Source organism: Lithobates pipiens, unplaced genomic scaffold (genome assembly GCF_037356315.1).
Source record: "Lithobates pipiens isolate NorthernLeopardFrog02 unplaced genomic scaffold, aLitPip1_a1.2 Scaffold_3, whole genome shotgun sequence".
In the NCBI taxonomy this organism is placed as follows: domain Eukaryota; kingdom Metazoa; phylum Chordata; class Amphibia; order Anura; family Ranidae; genus Lithobates; species Lithobates pipiens.
This window is the reverse complement of record NW_027507790.1, coordinates 188,636,369-188,656,565: the sequence shown is the minus strand read 5'-3', so window position 1 is coordinate 188,656,565 and position 20,197 is coordinate 188,636,369. Positions and strand designations below refer to the sequence as shown.

At 44.0% G+C, this 20,197-nt stretch overlaps 1 protein-coding gene across 1 annotated transcript in view; it reads right to left on the bottom strand.

Annotated features, from left to right (window-relative positions):
- Positions 1 to 20,197, bottom strand: part of CWC27 (CWC27 spliceosome associated cyclophilin) — a 340,285-nt gene that overhangs the window by 306,240 nt on the left and 13,848 nt on the right. The window contains exon 4 of the mRNA XM_077462632.1: positions 2,850 to 2,993. Coding sequence (XP_077318758.1) covers positions 2,850 to 2,993 — 144 coding nt within the window. The remainder of the gene's footprint in view (positions 1 to 2,849; positions 2,994 to 20,197) is intronic.

The following is a 20,197-nucleotide window of genomic DNA, read 5'->3' as shown; positions in this document are numbered from 1 at the left end:
CCTATTTTGTTGCATTACAGCCTTTAGTTTAATATTTTTTTTAATCTGAATTATATGTGATGGATCAGAACACAATAGTCTAAGTTGGTGAAGTAAAATTTGAAAAATATACACATAAAACAATTTTTTCAGAAATAAAAATCTGAAAATTGGCATGTGCGTATGTATTCACCCCCTTTGTTATGAAGCCCATAAAAAGCTCTGGTGCAACCAATTACCTTCAGAAATCACATAATTAGTGAAAAGATGTCCACCTGTGTGCAATCTAAGTGTCACATGATCTGCCATTACATATACATATACACACCTTTTTGAAAGGCCCCAGAGGCTGCAACACCTAAGCAAGAGGCACCACTAACCAAACACTGCTATGAAGACCAAGGAACGCTCCAAACAAGTAAGGGACATTGTTGTTGAGAAGTACAAGTCAGGGTTAGGTTATAAAGAAATATCCAAATCTTTGATGATCCCTAGGAGCACCATCAAATCTATAATAAACAAATGGAAAGAACATGGGACAACAGCAAACCTGCCAAAAAAACGGCCGCACACCAAAAAACACCAAAAAACTCACAGACTGGGCAAGAAGGGCATTAATCAGAGAGGCAGCACAGAGACCTAAGGTAATCCTGGAGGAGCTGCAGAGTTCCACAGCAGAGCCTGGAGCATCTGTACATGGGATGACAATAAGCCATACACTTCATAGAGTTGCACTTTGTGGCAGAGTGACCAGAAGAAAGCCATTACTTTAAGCAAAAAACAAAATGGCAAGTTTTGAGATTGCGAAAAGGCATGTGAGAGACTCCCAAAATGTATGGAGGAAGGTGCTCTGGTCTGATGAGACTAAAATTTTACTTTTTGGCCATCAAAAAAAAAAACGCTATGTCTGGCACAAACCCAACACATCACCCAAAGAACACCATCTCCATACAGAAACATGGTGTTGGCAGCATCATGCTGTGGGGATGTTTTTCAGCAGTCGGGACTGGGAAACTGGTCAGAGTTGAGGGAAAGATGGATGGTGCTAAATAGAGGTCGACCGATATGGGTTTTTCTCTGGCCGATGCCGATGCCGATATTTAGAAATCATGGCGGCCGATATATGATGCCGATTTTTTTGGGCCGATACGTTAGGCCGATTTTATTTTATTTATTTATTTATTTTTAATCCCCCTTGATCTAACACACCTTTCCCACTGGGGCGTTTTAAGGCGCTTTTGGGCTAAAAATAGCGCCTGTAAAGTGCCTGTAAAATGGCTCCCCTGCAGTCTGTGTGAAAGACAGAGTGCTTTCACACGGAGGCGATGCACTGGCAGGATCTTAAAAAAAAGTCCTGCAAGCAGCACGTTTGGAGTGGTGTACACCGCTCCTCCACCACTCCTGCCCATTGATATGAATGGGCACCACTGCCGAAGCGCATGCAATGCGATTTGGCAGCGGTGCTTCATGGGCGCATTTAACCTCTTCCTTGGCCGCTAGCTGGGTTATATGTGCCCCACTAGCAGCCAAATAGCACCGCTAAAATGATGGTAAAGAGCCGCTAAAACTTGCGTTTTACCATCAACGCCTGCCCGCTCCAGTGTGAAAGCGGCCTTCATACTTGATGCAGAAAATTTCTTACACTTAAACATTTATTAAACACAACAAACCTCCAATCAGTTTACTTGTATGTATGATTTAGATAAAAAAAATAAAAAAAAAATGTATATATATATATATATATATATATATATATATATATATATATATATATATATATATATATATATATATATATATATTAAATAAAAACAGGTAGTCAAAACTTTTGGACAAAAAAAAAAAAAAATGGGCTAACTTTACTGTTTTTATTTTATTTTTATTTTTTAAATGGTGTATTTTTTTTCCCCAAAAAATGCATTTGAAAGACCTCTGTGCAAATGCCATGTGACATAAAATATTGCAGCAACCGCTATTTTATTCCCTAGGATCTCTGCTAAAAAATTATATATAATTTTTGGGGGGTCTAAGTGATTTTTCTGGCAGAAAATACAGGATTTTTTACTTGTAAGCAACAAGTGTCAGAAAAGATTTAGTCTTTAAATGGTTAAACTGAGAACTTCTACACACTGAGATGACTTCATTCATTCAAGTGTAAACATTGTATCTTTCTGTTCTTTTCTTGGCAGCCTGCCCAGAGTGGAGGAAAGGGTTGCTATGACGACTCAGTCAACTTAGACCATTCTATACAGAAGTCATTTCAAAGTCCCACTGTAGTTCTAAATCGGCTTTTTATCAGCACAAATGGGCCGATGTCGATTATTTAAAAAACGGCAAATATCGGCCGATATATCGGCCGGCCGATATATCGGTCGACCTCTAGTGCTAAATACAGGGATATTCTTGAGCAAAACCTGCCCCACTCTGTGTGTGATTTGAGGCTAGGACGCAGGTTCACCTTCCAGCAGGACAATGACCCCAAACACATTGCTAAAGCAACGCTTGAGTGGTTTAAAGGGAAACATGTAAAAGGTGTTGGAATGGCCTAGTCAAAGCCCAGACCTCAATCCAATAGAAAATCTGTGGTCAGACTTAAAGATTGCTGTTCACAAGCACACACCATGCAACTTAAATAATAAAGGAAAAAAAATTAAATACAACAATAAAAAACAAAAACAAAGTTGTGGACATGTTCTGTAAATTAAATGATGCAAATCCTCAAACAATCCATGTTAATTCCAGGTTGTGAGGCATATATATTATATATATATATATATATAAAAAATATAAAATTAAATTTGACTCCAGTACAATAAAGATGCATAAAAAGGCATAATTGAAAACATGTTCCATCGGGACATCTGTCTAACCTTCCCAAATATGGTGTGTTTGTTATTAAGCTCATCAGCACGGCCAAGTGTAAAGAAAAACTGGCTGCCATTGTCATGAGGTCCAGCATTCGCCATGGCAACCAGCCCTCTCCGATTAAAGCGCAGACGTGAATGGAATTCATCCTGAAAGTGAAAAGAAAAAAATAAATCAAATACAATCCAATTCTGTACATAATATACAACTATTACTCTCCAACATTCTGAAAAACTTCCAAGAGATGATACTTGTTAGCAATTCATATATTCAGAACAAAGGCTGTGCATCACTCAGAAAGCTATAAGGCAAAGTGGATGGAAGCACAGTGTGGAAAAACACATTGGTTTTAAGGTTTAAAAAAAAAAAAAGCCTTTTAACCCTTTCGCTGCGAGACCCGGTACTCCACTTTTAAACTCAGGGGTGGCCAGGCCATTTTTGCAATCTTTTTCCCTTACAGCTTTCAGAGTTTGTGAAAGATAACACCCCCCCCCCCACCCAAATCATACATATGCTGAAAGCATAGGACCAGTGGAATAAAAGGAATGTGATACTGATTTTTTTTTTTTAGGCCCTGTGATATTTGCGCAAATGTTTATAAAAACAATATTTTCCCAAAAAGTACACTAAAATCATTATTAGTGGATACATACATGTCAAAATTGAAAATTTCCTGCTAAATTTACTTTTTTTTGACAAATTTTAAATTGCGCCCATTTGTGAAATGGTGAAAACTGAAGGTATGCAAAACTGTAAATAAAAATTATTTACTAAAAAAAAAAAAAAAAAAAAAAATCTGGGAGGTTACCATTTTTCACTTACAGCTTCCAGTTTGTGATCAACCCCCCCCCCCCCCCAAACCATACATTTTCTGAAAACTCATGACATCTCGAGTCCAAAAAGTTAGCTACTGGTTGTTTTTTAGGCCCTGCAATAGTTGCGCAAATTTTCATCAAATTGCTATTTTCATAAAAAATACAGTAAAATCATAAGTGGATAAAGTCCTACAAAAAAAAAAAGCTAAAACGATTTTCACTAAAAATACACAAAAATATCATTAGAGCACACAAAACACAACATAACTTACAAAATTCTTGCTAAATTGCTACTAAGATATTGTTCACATGGGGCGTAGTAAAGTGTATGCCCCTGGATGCACAAGTGTTCCATGCATCCCCATGCAGTCAGTCCCATTTATGTCAATCGGGATTCTATGACATAGACGCCGTTCCCAATCAGACATCCGTGTGGGTGCACGACCCCGGATGCAGACAGTGTGAGCTCAGGGACATGCACCTGGACCCAGATGGATGTCAAAATTGGGAGCAACAGGTGTGTTCGTGGAAGGTGAATGCAGTTTAGAAGAAGAGAAGTGGCGGGAGTTAAAGAGGCCGGAGACAGGAAAGTGGCGGCACTGACAGGAGGCGCGGGGGGGGGGGGGGGTGATGAGGGAGGGTTCACATTTGAGGTGACTAGCTTTGATCAGCTGCTGTTTGTTCAGCAGTGCCTGCGGAACAGTTTACCTATAAGTAGGGCTGCAACTAACGATTGTTTTCATAATCGATTATGTGACAGTGGGGTCACTTTGAACACAGGGTGAATAAAAGAAACCCCTGATATGGTCTGTGATAGCCATATTCAAGGCTGTATAATACATTGTATACTGTATGTGGGGGTTAAGTGTCATTGTTGTGAAGAATTAAGTTGTTTTGCATTTCTATTGTTCATTTAAGTCTATCCTTGTGTGTAGTATAAAGTGCCAGACAGACTGGCTGCTAACCCTTTGTGAAAAGATGTGTATTGGGTGGGATCGTTTGAAGCATAGCAGACGTCTTGGGATGTGTGGGTGGAGCTGGGCTCTTGTTCGTGTTAAAGCATGTGCCTTGAAGTGTGTATAAAAATACAATGTTGGTTTTTAATAAAGTCATTCCTACTACAGCAGAGACAGAGTGCGCCTCGTCTTTTTGCCAGAGGGATCGGCTCCTATAGGAAAGGGTCGTTTAGCTGTGAATATTGGTACCGAGTGGATGTGTGTCTCGGAGAGGGAACATCGTAAACGGCGTTAACCCCCTTTATATTAGGGGAGCCGTTACATTGGTGGCAGCAGCGGGATCTTCCCTCCAGTTACTGGGACACTTCAAACCACCACAGTAAATGACCAGCTATGCAGCCTGCAGGAAAGCCGCACTGAAAGACTTACTTGAGAGCCGTGGAGGGACCAGTGGGACAAAGAACAAGGCCACCTTGATCAGGGAACTAACCGAGATGGATCAGAGGGATGGCGATGCAGGACCCCGGTCAGTTGAAGACTTGTTTCAGCAACGAGTTCGACAGCGGGTGGCATTATATGGTGCTAACCCATCAGAGACCGCCATACAGAATTCCATTAGAGACATCCAGCTGCAGGATGAGCGACAGGAGAGAGAACTAGAGTGGCAACATGAACAGAGAATGGCAGAAATACGGCAATCGGAGACAACACTTAAAGATGCAGCGCCTGTCCGTAAGTTGCCCTTTCGGGCGTTCAAACTATTTAAGGAGGGAGAGGAGGAAATTGAAGCATTCCTGCAGGACTTTGAGAGACTATGCCAGATACATGAAGTACTGCCCCAAGATTGGGTCGTCTTACTGGCAAGTAATTTAACTGGCAGAGCGGCGGATGCGTATCGGGCCCTGGAGGATGAGGACGCTAAAGACTATGATCGGGTAAAAGAAGCTCTGCTAGCCCGATTTGCCATTACACCCGAAGCCAGCCGGATTAAGTTTCGAGAATCTCGGAAACAAACCCACATAACATACGTGGAGTGGGCACATCGTCTGCAGCGAGACCTTAAGGGCTGGATCCAGGGAAGCCACGCTCATACCATAGAAGACATCACCCAACTAGTACTCTTAGAACAGTTCTTTAACCACACCCCTCCGGTACTACGGGATTGGGTACGAGATAAGCAACCACGGACTGTACAGCAAGCGGCTACTTTGGCCGATGAATATCTGGACTCTCGAAGGTCAGGCGGAAGCGAGCGCTATCCACCATCTCGGCCCAGTTTATCAGCCTCTAACACAGCTTCAGCACCAACCCCAGCGGCCACTTATCCTCAGCAGCCCAGGTTCAACGCCCAGGACTATGCACAACCCATCAGGTGTTTCGGATGTAAACAGCTAGGGCACAAAAAGCCAGACTGTCCATTAAATCCAGCCATCCAGTCCCAGTCATGGAGACAACCAGCAAGGGGGAGCCCCCGCACACCCATGCCTGCGGCCCACTGCGTTGAGGGGGAAGAACATTGGGGCGTCCTGCATGAGGCTGATCCAATACAAGCAGCTAACCGGGACAACAGGCAACAACACAGGCAGACGGTCCGGGTTAATGGAACGGTAGCCAATGGCTTACGTGATAGCGGCGCTACCATGACCCTACTACGGAAGAACCTCATCCCAGAGAGCCAACACACCGGAGACACTGTAGCCGTAAGAGTAGCGGGAGGTACCATCTTCCGGCTACCCGTGGCCCGTGTTCACCTGGATTGGGGGGTTGGTTCGGGACACGTGAATGTGGGGATGATGAAGGACTTACCTGCGGATGTACTACTGGGGAATGATTTGGCCCCCCTGTTTTCTGCTTACACCCCGATGGGCCCCGATGAAGTCAACCCTGTGACTACCCGTGCACAGACACGTACTGCTGGAACCGGCCCACTTGCTGCAGAGACCCAGGTGAGACTATCCTCCCCGGCACGTACCTTAGATCAGGCGCGCCTAGGCTGGGATACCCCAGAAGCATTCGGGAGGGAAACTCGGGAGGACCCGACCTTACACAAGTATAGGGCTAAGGCAGATACTCAGGAAAGGGGAATAGATGGGGAGATGTTTGAATGGGATGGGGATAGACTGTATAGGATCCCTAAGCCATTTCAGAGAAGTAAGGCCCCTTCGCAGAAACGACAGCTGGTGGTACCTAAGAAATACCAGCTGGAGATTCTGCGAATCGGGCATGATGTGCCGCTAGCGGGACATCTAGGGTTCCGTCGCACGGCCTATAGGATCACACAGAATTTCTTTTGGCCCAATTTTAGCCAGGATGTGCGACAATACTGCAAAACGTGCGACACATGTCAACGGATAGGGAAGAGGGGGGGCCACCCTAAGGCCAAACTCATGTCCATGCCCATTATTGGGGAGCCCTTTTACCGCATAGCCGTTGACATTGTGGGTCCCCTGGCCCGGCCTAGTCCATCCGGAAAGAAGTATATTCTCACCGTGGTGGACTACGCCACCCATTACCCAGAGGCAGTAGCTATGTCCAACATTGAAGCAGAGACAGTAGCTGATGCCCTGGTTAAGATTTTTACCAGAGTGGGGTTCCCTAAAGAGATTCTCTCTGACCAGGGAACCCAGTTTACCGCGGTACTCACCCGGCAGTTGTGGAAGGTGTGCAATATTAAGCCCTTACTGAGCTCCCCCTACCACCCCCAGACTAATGGTCTCTGCAAACGCTTTAACGGGACCCTCAAGCAAATGCTGAGGACCTTTTCGGACTCTTGCAGAGACTGGGAGAGATTCCTGCCTCACCTGTTATTTGCGTACAGAGAGGTACCCCAGGAATCTACTGGGTTCTCGCCCTTCGAGTTACTCTATGGGAGAAGGGTCCGCGGACCCCTCGATCTCATCAGAGGACACTGGGAGGGAGAGACAGAGCAAGAAGGGACCCCCATAGTACCCTATGTTCTGGAACTCAGGGACCGCATGGAGCAACTGTCTCTGATGGTAAGAGAGAATCTCCAGGAGGCCCAGGGAAGACAGAAGAGATGGTACGACCGGGGGGCCCGACAGCGGGTCTTCCAGGTTGGGCAGAAGGTCTTAATGCTCAAGCCTGTGAAGACCAACAAGATGCAGGCATCTTGGCAGGGCCCGTATAAAGTAGTAGCCCAGGTATGTGATACTACCTATGTCATTGCCAGCTGTGCAGATGAAAGAATCCAGCGAACCTTTCATGTGAACATGCTGAAGGAGTATCAGGAACGGCAGGAGGATGTTGCTGCAGTATGTGCCCCTGCTGCGGACGACTCAGAAGGTTTACCCCTCCCTGACTTACTAGAGAGAGAGCCCCAGACCGACCTCATTAGCCTTGTACAGCTAGGAGACCGGTTAAGCCCCACAAAGAAGGAACAGGCTAAGCGGCTTCTGTGGGAGAAACAGGCGACGTTCTCCCAAAGACCGGGCTATACGACCTTGGCTGTACATAAGGTAGAGACCCCTGGACAAGCACCCCTCCGCCAGCCCCCCTACCGTATCCCTGAAGCAGTCCGAGAGGAAATGCGGAAGGAGATACAGGAGATGATTCAGTTAGGAGTCATTGAGCCTTCTGACAGCCCTTGGGCCTCGCCTGTAGTCCTGGTGCCTAAGAAAGACGGGACTACCCGGTTCTGCGTGGACTACAGGCGACTCGACGAGAAGACCACCACCGATGCCTACCCGATGCCCAGGGTAGACGAACTACTAGATCGTATAGCCAGGGGACGTTATTTAACTACAATAGACCTGTGTAAAGGTTATTGGCAGATCCCCCTGGCCGAGGATGCTATCCCCAAGTCGGCATTTGTTACCCCATTTGGCCTGTACCAGTCTAAGGTCATGCCATTTGGAATGAAAAATGCCCCGGCGACCTTCCAACGTATGGTGGATAGGCTCCTCGATGGCTTCCAGGATTTTGCATGTGCATATCTGGATGACATTGCGATCTACAGTGGGTCTTGGGAGGAGCACCTGGTTCACGTAGGAGTGGTTCTGGACAAAATTCGGGCCGCAGGCCTGACCTTGAAACCAGACAAGTGCCATCTAGGGATGGCGGAGGTGCAGTACCTGGGGCACCGAGTGGGGTGTGGGAACCAGAGACCCGAGCCAGCCAAGGTAGAGGCAGTAGCTAACTGGCCCACGCCCCCTAGTAAGACCCAGGTATTGGCCTTCTTGGGAACTGCAGGGTACTACCGACGTTTTGTCCCTAATTATAGTGCTATCGCCAAACCCCTGACTGACCTGACGAAAAAGAATTTACCTAGGAAAGTCCTCTGGTCTCCAGCTTGTGAATCCGCGTTTCTAGCCCTCAAGCAAGCACTTGTAAATGCCCCTGTCTTGGCTGCCCCAGTACCTAACAAACGTTTTCTTGTCCACACGGATGCTTCCATGTTTGGACTGGGGGCGGTGCTGAGCCAAGTTGGGGAGGATGGAGGAGAACACCCTGTCGCATACCTGAGTAGAAAACTATTACCCCGGGAAGTGAGCTATGCGGCAGTGGAGAAGGAGTGTTTGGCCCTGGTCTGGGCCCTTAAAAAGCTGAACCCTTACTTATACAGACAGGAATTTTCACTGGTCACCGACCACAACCCATTGGTCTGGCTTAACCGGGTCTCCGGAGATAATGGCAGGTTGTTGCGGTGGAGCTTAGCCCTACAACCTTACAACTTCACCATCAGCTACCGACCCGGTAAGCAAAATGGCAATGCTGATGGGTTGTCCGGCAAACCGACGCCCTCCCGGGCTCCTAGTGCAATGTTGATGGGTTATCCAGTATTGGAAGAATGGACCCATGGACTAACTGCGGAGTCAACCCGTCTGGGGTCCCCTCCTCTGTTAGTCTCCTGCCGAAAGGGGAGATGTGTGACAGTGGGGTCACTTTGGACACAGGGTAAATAAAAGAAACCCCTGATATGGTCTGTGATAGCCATATTCAAGGCTGTATAATACATTGTATACTGTATGTGGGGGTTAAGTGTCATTGTTGTGAAGAATTAAGTTGTTTTGCATTTCTATTGTTCATTTAAGTCTATCCTTGTGTGTAGTATAAAGTGCCAGACAGACTGGCTGCTAACCCTTTGTGAAAAGATGTGTATTGGGTGGGATCGTTTGAAGCATAGCAGACGTCTTGGGATGTGTGGGTGGAGCTGGGCTCTTGTTCGTGTTAAAGCATGTGCCTTGAAGTGTGTATAAAAATACAATGTTGGTTTTTAATAAAGTCATTCCTACTACAGCAGAGACAGAGTGCGCCTCGTCTTTTTGCCAGAGGGATCGGCTTCTATAGGAAAGGGTCGTTTAGCTGTGAATATTGGTACCGAGTGAATGTGTGTCTCGGAGAGGGAACATCGTAAACGGCGTTAACCCCCTTTATATTAGGGGAGCCGTTACAGATTAGTTTGCCGATTATTGTTTGGATTAATAACCTTAAAAAAAAGTGGGTCAAATTGACGTTCATTTTCAACCACAGTGACGGGAAAATTTGGAAATAATAGAAAACTTCTTCGTCAAAGGAATTTTCAGACAGTGTATGTGGTTTCTGTTCAGAAATTAAGAATAAAATTTCAAACAAAATTCTTTCATTCAGCGAATGTACAAAGATTGTTCATCTGAATATTCTCACCTGAAAATTGATCCGTGTGGCCAGCCAAGGCTCGGTACACACCTATGCAGTTTTTGCTTTTGATCTGTTTCTGCAGTGCGTTTTGCTGTACGTTTTGATTTTTGCGCACGTGATTTTACAGCAATTTGCTCTTTTTGCTTTTTTTTTGGGCAGATTAAAAAACACAAATTGCTGCAAAAACCGCATTACATTCTTTTCTGCAGCTTCTCCATTGAAGTATATTGAACCAAAAAAAGCACAGTTTTGCATTAAAAGCCATTGACCCTTTCCAAATATGCAGCGGCCGAAAAAAGCACAGATCTGAACATGTCCCATAGGAAACCATGTAAATGAACTGTAGTGCATTTCTGCAAAAAGCACCAATAAACATATAGATGTGAACCAGGCCTAGACGTTTAGTAACATAATGGGGTTAAAAAGACTAAAATTAGCCCTTTATAGTACAAAAAAAAGCAGATAATCACTACTGGAAGGGGTTCATTTGTTACTGTAGAACAGTGAAAGTAATATTTACAGTAGTGATTATATTTTTGTACTATAAAGGGCTCATTTTAGTTTTTTTTTTAACCCCATTATATTACTGGCCGATTAATCGATTATGAAAATAGTAATCAATTAATTTCATAATCGATTAATCGATTAGTTGTTTCAGCCCTACCTATAAGCTCATGGTCAATGAAGTGAGGAGGAGGAATGGCGTACAGACCTGGCCAGCTGTAAGCAGTGGCAGGGAAAGAGTTAAAGTTAATTTTGTGAAAGATTTTTTTTTCCCCCGAAAAAGGTACAGAGGTAATATTAAATAGTATACAGAATGGAAGCGTAGATAAATTTAAGACTGCAACATCCTTGTCATCTTTTCCATATTTACAGCACCACTACAACTTTCCCCCACAAATACATGTGTATGTAAACTCCAACTATGAACCTCAGGTGTTTAACTATATATCTTTTCCATAAGTTAAAAATAAATAAATAAAGTGTGTGTGTATAATTTTATATATACCCGGTTTCCCCCAAAAAGAAGACCTAGTGTGACTGTTGGTGATAGCTGCAATATAAGTTCTACCCCCCCAAATAAGCCCTAGTAGGTCTTATTTTCAGAGAAACAGGGTAGGGCTTATATTGGAGCCATCACCGACAATCACACTAGGTCTTATTTTAGGGGAAACAGGGTATATTATATATATATATATATATATATATATATATATATATATATATATATATATATATATATATATATATATATATATACACATACACACACACATACACACACACACACACACTATCTCACAAAAGTGACTACACCCCTTTACATTTTTGTAAATATTTTATTATATCTTTTCATGTGACAACACTGAAGAAATGACACTGTGCTACAATGTAAAGTAGTGAGTGTACAGCTTGTATAACAGTGTCAATTTGCTGTCCCCTCAAAATAACACAACACACAGCCATTAATGTCTAAACCACTGGCAACAAAAGTGAGTACACCCCTAAGTGAAAATGTCTAAATTGGCACAATTAGCCATTTTCCCTCACCGGTGTCATGTCACTCATTAGTGTTACAAGGTCTCAGGTGTGAATGGGGAGCAGGTGTGTTAAATTTGGCATCATCGCTCTCACTCTATCATACTAGTCACTGGAAGTTCAACATGGAACCTCATGGCAAAGAACTCTCTGAGGATCTGAAAAAAAGAATTGTTGCTCTACATAAAGATGGCCTAGGCTATAAGAAGATTGCCAAGACTCTGAAACTGAGCTGCAGCATGGTGGTCAATACCATACAGTAGTTTAACAGGACAGGTTCCACTCAAAACAGGCCTGGTCATCCAAAGAAGTTGAGTGCACATACTAACATGTCATACCTACAAAGGAGCATTAAATTTACCTCTCCTGCTTCCCATGACGCCAAACACTTTCCTACTGCAAAGTACCTCCAAATGAGATCTAGTCTGAAACCAAAACTTGGCAGTATGGATCATCTGTATCCCCCCCAGCACATTCCTCCCTGCCACTGTACTGGGGAGGTTGTTGGGGGCAATCAATTAGCACACAGAGGCGTACAGGTGATCCCCACTCCTGAAGGGAAAGGTTGCAAAAGAGATTTAACATTGGAAACACTTTGAAGTAGAGTGGTGTTCAGCAGGGAAGGCAGCAGGGGAGGAAAGTAAAAAGTAGCCCAATGCTACTTGCAGGTATAATAGTTCAATTAGTTGATGATACTAATCAAAGTACACAGGACATCCAGTACTTTTTCTCTGCTACCATGCACTCCCACTAGAAAGAAAGAAAGAAAGAAAGAAAGAAAGAGGCAGCCAGACCCAGTGTTTATCAACATTGTTATTTATGCATATCTGTTCTATTTAATCTTCTATTTTTGCTATAATTCTATAAACCTTGGGTAAATGGCAATTCAGGAATAACAATTCCTGTTTAGTTTGACAAAACGTGGATGTATTCGGTAGTAATTCATGTTTCAAGGAGAAAATGAATGTATTATGCAGATGCATTATGTGATAAATAAGTAATTAGTATTCACTGTTTAGTCATGCTGGAATAATACAAATAAACAGTATAATAATAATAATATATATAATACACAGTCCTTGAATTACAAACAATATAGGTCCTGTAGGTTTGTTCTTAAAGTGGTTGTAAAACCACCTGTCAGGTCTCTAAAATCCACTCTGTTAGACAACAACATGTGGCCCACTGTATGTCCTTTATTTAAAAAAAGCAGATTTCTACCTTATATCAGAGCGTCTCCCAGCGCTCACATGACTCCTCAGCTCTCTACTCTGCCAGTCTGTCAGCTAAAGCGGGCAGGGCCGAGAACACCCGTGAGGAAAGGAAGAGAGCCGAGGAGTCACGTGAGTGCAGGGAGACGCTCTAAAATAAGGCAGAAATCTGCTGTTTTTTTTTAACCATCTAACTACCAGCCATAGCCAAAAAACAGCTACAGCGTGGTCGGATAATATAAAATCCAATGACGGAGTGATCACAATGTAAACAATGTGGTGTCATCCAGTGGTTGATCCCTCTCCTCTCGTCACACCGATACAGCATGTGTGTAGAGGAGAGAGATTGAGTGTCCAGAGGTGCCAACAGTGAGTTTTTACTCAATTTTACTGTGCCCAGCAGTGCTATGCTGTGCCATCAGTGCCACTACAGTGCTCATCTGTGCCCGACAGTGCCTTCATTACCACTAAAGTGCCCAATGCTACTACAGTGCCATCAGTGTTCATCTGCACCACTACAGTGCCCATCAGTCCCACTACAATGCTTAATAGTGCACATCAGTGCCACCCTATCAGTGGATCCTCATCAGCGACCGTCAGTGCCACCTCATCAGTGCCAGCTAATCAGTACAGCCACAATGCATTAGTACAAATCAGTGCATCCTCATCAGCACCCAGCAGTGCACCCTCATCTGTCCTAATCGCACCACAGTCACCAGTATGGTGAAAAAATATTTTTCCACTGAGAAAATATACCAGCTTCTTAGCCTGAGTGACGAGAGCACCAAGGAGCTCTCTGAATCTGTGTCTGATTCTAATTCGGATTATTAACCAATTTTAAGCAGTGGGTCTGCTACAAAATCAGAGGAAGAGAAACTTGTGCCCATGAAATGAAGGCATTCCGGCAAGGAGCAGCAGGCTACTACAAGTAGCCCAGTGCCAACCACCTCTAGCGCAGTGCCATCCACCTCTAGCGCAGTGCCACTGCAACAAAGGCCAAGCACAAGTGAGGTATCATCTCAGCCCAAAAGGATGAGGACCCATGCCAACCTTCCCTATGCCCTTCAAAACCTCCTGTGGCTTCCCTCTAATTCCCAGAGCAGCAAATATCACCCCTTTCACCACCTAGCCAGGTGAATACCGATAATTTTGCCTTTCTTGATATTTTTAGTTCAATTTTTACTGAAGACTTACTATCGTCTATCGTGGCCCCGTTCAACCTCTATGGACAACAGTTTATAGCAAGCAACCCTGGTTCTAGTTACGCCTATCCCTCCGAGTAGAGAGAACTTACCGTGGAGGAATTGAAGAAAAAAAAAAAAAAAAAAAAAAATTAGGCCCAACTTTTAATATGGGACTTGCAAAAAATCTAATTATACCCCTACTGGTCCACCAACCCAATCCACCACATGCCAATCTTCTCACCCCTTATGCCAAGGTCAATGATTATGCGGTTCCGCCACTATAATGACAACACCCAGTGCCCTCCCCAGTGACTGGCCGCTTATAAATTATTTCTCAGAAAAATTCTCAGTTATATACCACCGGCAAAAATATCTCCATCGACTAGTCACTTGCAAAATTTGCACGCAGGCTGGGCATTAAACAGTTTATCCCCAGCAAAAGGGCCCGATAAATGGTTAAGCTGTACAAGCTTTGTAACCAAGAAACGGGGTACATCTAGGCCTTCCTGGTGTATGAAGGGAAGGACACCCACACCCAGCTGCATCTCCCTGAATGCCCTGAGTACATTGGAGCCAGTGGAACAGTTGTTTGGGGGCTTATCTATCCACTCCTTGGAAAGGGTTATCATCTTTATGTGGATAATTTCTATTCAAGCTTGCCCCCTCTTCCAAAGCTTTTACCGGAAGGAAACTCCAGCATGTGGTACAGTGAGAGCCAATAGGAAGGTCTTCCTGCAAAGGCTCGTTAGTGATAGCCTATGGCGTCTCTGCGGAACCAGGAGTTATTGGCTGTCAAGTGGAGGGATAGACGAAACATCCACATGCTTGCAACAATTCACGATGACACCTACGTGGAAATCTCCAGAAGAACTGCCTCAATTCAGAAACCAACTTGTGTCCATGAATATAAATTGTTCATGGGGGTGTCGACTTCAATGATCAGATGATCAAACCCTACCTTCTCACAAGAAAATCCCACCATTGGTATAAAAAAGTTTCTATTTATTTTTTTCAGTTTGGCCATGTATAACACTTATATTATTTACCAAAAATCTACCGAGACCACTATATCCCATCTCCATTACCCAGAAGAAATTATCACTGCCCTATTGTACCCTGCTGGCCCACCAGAAAATATTTGCTCTGATTCAGTGAGCAGACTCCAAGAACGTCACTTTACTGAGAAACTCCCCCTCCATGAAACAGGCCGAAGACATGAGAAGAAATGGCAGGTGTGCTCCAAAAAGGAGGAGTTAGAAGAGACACTGTGTATTTTTGTCCCCAATGTCCTTCCCAACCAGGCCTCTGTATAGGCGACTATTTCCGCCATTACCATACTTCAGTACCTTATTAGTGAAGTATGGTAAACGTAATTGTAATTTACCGCCACATCTCTTATGCCACTGCACTAAACTGTACATACCGCTGCCTTCTTCAGAACCAACCCTGGCCTGCTATACGACCAAGCTTCTGTCTAATGCTAAACATACCTCTGCCTTCTCCGGAACTGACCCTGGCCTGTTAAACAACCATGCTTCTGCAGAAACGCTAAACTGTGCCTACCTCTGCCTTCTCTGGAACTGACCCTGGACTGTTTGACAATGTTTTTTGCCTACCTCTTGGACTGATTTTACCCTGCTACTGGAGTAGTGGGAATAATAACACAGGGGTCTCACATATGTGAGGGGTTCCAGAATTGTTTTTCTGGATGAAGAAAACTATATTTTTAGTTTTCTCATTCCCATATTGGGGTCTGGAGACTCGGAGGCTTCAAAGAGATTTGGGTGGGAGAAGCCTCTACTCCTGTCCCAATATTCTTGCTTGTTGCCTGGACAGTTCCATTCACTGTTACTGACCATGTCCCTGCCTGCTGCCTGGATCAGGGCTCTCCTCATGTGGACAACTGGACTACTAAAACCACAAGTAATCTTTTATTTACCCTTTGCTCAGCAGAATGTATTTTGGGGTGTAATTCATGGCATGTACATGATATGCGTTAGAAATATGAAGGGCCTTCAAAAGTGTCAGGAAATTAGATGTGTAATTTATGTCCCTGGAACACCTGATGGTGCTCCTTGGATGTTGGACCTCTGTATTTGGCCAGGCTGTGTAAAAGTCTCACACGTGGTATCGCCATACTCAGGAGGAGTAGCAGAATGTATTTTGGGGTGTCATTTTTGCTATATACATGATATGTGTTTAAAATATCTTATACATGCACAACTTTGTGTAAAAAAAACTAAAAAAAATAACTAAAAAGAAGACGAAGAAGGGGGGGGGGGGGGTTGTTTCTCATTTTTTTTCCTACATTTTCCCAAAACGTCTGAAAAAAATAAAAAATAAAAAAATGAATCATTCAAAAGACTCATTATGCCTCATAGATTATACGTTGGGGCGTTTGCTTTCAAAAATTGGGTCATTTTGTGGGCGATGTCCTGGTGCTCCAGGGCCTTCAAAAGTGTAATAGGTGGTTGACAAATGAGATTTGTAATTTATGCTTCTAGAATGCTTGAAGGCACTACTTCAACGTTGCGCCTCTGTATGTGGCCAGGCTGTGTAAAAGTCTCACACATGTGGTATCGCCATACTCAAAAGTAGCAGAATGTATTTTGGGGTGTAATTTGTGGTATGAGACACATAATCTGTTAATATGACAATTTTGTGAAAAAAAAATCTTTATTTTGCAAAGACTCATGGGAAAAAAAAAATGGAGAGGTGCGCATGCAGGACGGTCAAAAAAGTCCTGCAAGCTGCATCTTTGGATCGCTGTAGGAGAGTTGTATTTACCGCTCCTAAAGCCTCCCTTCCCATAGAGAACAATGGGGCAGCACTGCAAACCTGCTACAGCGGCACTTTGCGGGCGATTTTAACCCTTTTTTGGTTGCTAGTGGGGGTTAAAAGTGCCCCGCTAGGGGCCGAATAGCACCGCTAAAACGACGGTAAAGCTCCGCTAACTATAGCGTGCCGCTTTACTGCCAGCGCCTGCAACGTCCCAGTGTGAAAGTAGCCTTACAGGAGTGAATTTCCCTTCTGGGGGTAGATTTACTCTCACTTCCTGTTGTCTCCCTCCATTTGCAAGTATGAGTCGGATGTAATGAAAAAATATAGCTGGATAGACGCACTGCAAAGTATTCGACTTTATTGCAAAAACATGAATAAAATCATAGCATCCAGGCTAATGTACAGACTAACTGCACAGCCGCTGACATGTTTCTCACCAAGCACAGTGCTTAGTCATAGTCATGACTATGACTAAGCACTGTGTTCAGTGTGAAACATGTCAGCGGCTGTGCAGACTAACACAGTAGCCTGGATGCTATGATTTTAATCATGTTTTTGCAATAAAGTCGAAAACTTTGGAGTGCGGCTATCCAGCTATATTATTTTCACTTCAGTTCCAGTTGCAAACAGAGCCGGCACCCTGTGGGATTGTGGAGACAGCTGTTTTGGGAGAGGTCATGACTTTGGAGCGGTAATCTTTTGTATCTCTTTCAGTACGAGTCGGATGTTTGTAATTTGGGGACTGCCTGTAAGCATATATCCTTTTAGCATTTGTAGCCAAACAAGCTTTCTACGGGTTAAAATACTAGCTATCATTGTCTACTATGTAAAAAAGACATAAGTAAAAAAGATCAGATTACACAGCTTGCTGATTGAACTAAATGGTGGAGACAAATCATACTTCTCTGCTGGCAGAATTGTAACTGACTGGCTTAGTTAAAAACAACTTGTCAACAAACATGCAGGAATTTTGGGGACTCTTATTAGAAATATCAGTATGGATCACTATCCATTAAATGTTTATGTTAAATACAATGTTGACAAATACATCTTTTAGATTGTAAGCTCTAACGAGCAGGTCCCCTTGACTCCTACGGTATTAAATTGTATTGTAACTGCATGGTTTTTGCAATTTACAACAGGATCTATGACAAATCTGCTACCCTCTCCCGAAATACATTATTATGTCAAAAATATTGGGGAGCCTGCTTTTACATGCACATGAACTTTGATGTCATCCCAATCTTAGTCTGTAGGGTTCAATATTGAGTTGGCCCACCCTTTGCAGCTATAAAAGCTTCAACTCTTCTGTGAAGGCTGTCCACAAGGTTTAGGAGTGTGTCTATTCTACCATTCTTCCAGAAGCGCATTTGTCAGGCACGGACGTTGGATGAGAAGGCCTTGCTCACAATCTCTGCTCTGATTCATCCCAAGGGTGTTCTATCAGTTTGAGGTCAGGAGGCCAGTCAAGTTCCTTCACCCCAAAATCACTCATCCATGTCTTTATGGACTTTGCTTAGTGCACTGGTGAGCAGTCATGTTGCAATAGGAAGGGACCAGCCCCAAACTGTTCTCACAAAGTTGAGAGTATGAAATTGTCCAAAATGTCTTATACTGACGTCTTAAGAGTTCTCTTCACTGGAACTAAGGGGCCAAGCCCAACCCCTGAAAAACAACCTCACATAATAATCCCCCCTCCAACAAATGATTTGGACCAGTGCACAAAGCAAGGTCCATAAACACATGGGTGAGCGAGTTAGGGGTGAAGGAACTTGACTGGCCTGCACAGATTCCTGACCTCAACCCGATAGAATACCTTTGGGATGAATTACAGTGCAGACTGCAAGCCAGCTCTTCTCTTCCACATCAGTGCCTGACCTCACAAATGCGCCTTCTGGAACAATGGTCAAACATTCCCATAGACACACTCCTAAAACTTGTGAATAGCCTTTCCACAAGAGTTGAAGCTGTTATAGCTGCAAAGGGTGGGCCAACTCAATATTTTTTTTTATATAAATAAAAATAACATGCCTATACTTGGGCAGCACAATGGTGTAGTGGTTAGGACTTTCACCTAGCAGAAAAAAGGGTCACTGCTTGAAATCCTGACCAGGACATCTGCCTGGTGTTTGCATGTTCTCCCTGTGCCTGCGTGGGTTTCCTCCCACACTCTAAAGACATGCTAGTAGGTTAATCGGATCCTGTCTAAATTGGCCCTAGCGTGTGTTAGAGATCTTAGGTTGTAAGCTCCTTGAAGGCAGGGATGGATGTGAATGTACAATGTAAATGTAAAGCACTGCGCAAATTGACGGCGCTAAAATATACTTACCTGCTCTGTGCAATAGTTTTGCACAGAGCAGCCCCAATCCTCTTTTCATGGAGTGCCCCTCCTTTTCACTGGGTGCCCACACAGAAAGCCGTTATCCATGGGGGGCACTCGTGCGGGCTCGCTCCCGAGTTCCGCTGCTGCGTCCATTAACACTGACAGAGGGACTCGGCCCCGCCCCTCTCCAGTGTCACAACTTTGAATTGACAGCATCAGGAGCCAATGGCTCCTGCTGCTATCAATCTGTTCAAAGAGGAGAGTGACAGCGGCTGCACTTGTACACGTCGCTGGATAGGACTCGGGTAAGAAAAGGAGTGAGTTTGGGGGGCAGCTGCAGCAAAGGAGGCTTTTTTTTACCTTAATGCTTTAAGGTGAAAAACCTTAAGGCTTTACAAACACTTTTAGACTCGTACATACTACTATTTTCTTTTCCTTTCAACCCAGCAGGGCTGAACGAAAAAAAAAAAAAAAAAAAAACCTGGAAGCTCAAGAGGAGCTGCTGTACTAACTATGAGGAGTTAGTACAGAGATCTCCAATGCAGTTCTATTGTGTTCTGACAGGGGAACGACCCCTCCCCAAAACACTTTGGTCAGAGCTCTGAACCGTTGGCTGAGAGCGCTGATCAGGAGCCGATTCGCAGACTCCTTTTTGGTCATACCCCTTCAACAGAAGACAGTCTGACCGGCTGCAGTACACACAGGCCGAATGTCGCCTGGTTTCTATTGAACCAGCTGATGGGGCCCCTGTGTTCTAGACTTTATCACTTAATATTGGAAGTCCACTACCCCACCTATTACCCTATGGATAGCACCATAAATTACATTATGGAAGAAATGTTAGCCATGGACTCTTTTAGACAAATACAAGACACTCTAAATTATCTGGATTAATTTTTCCTTCTCA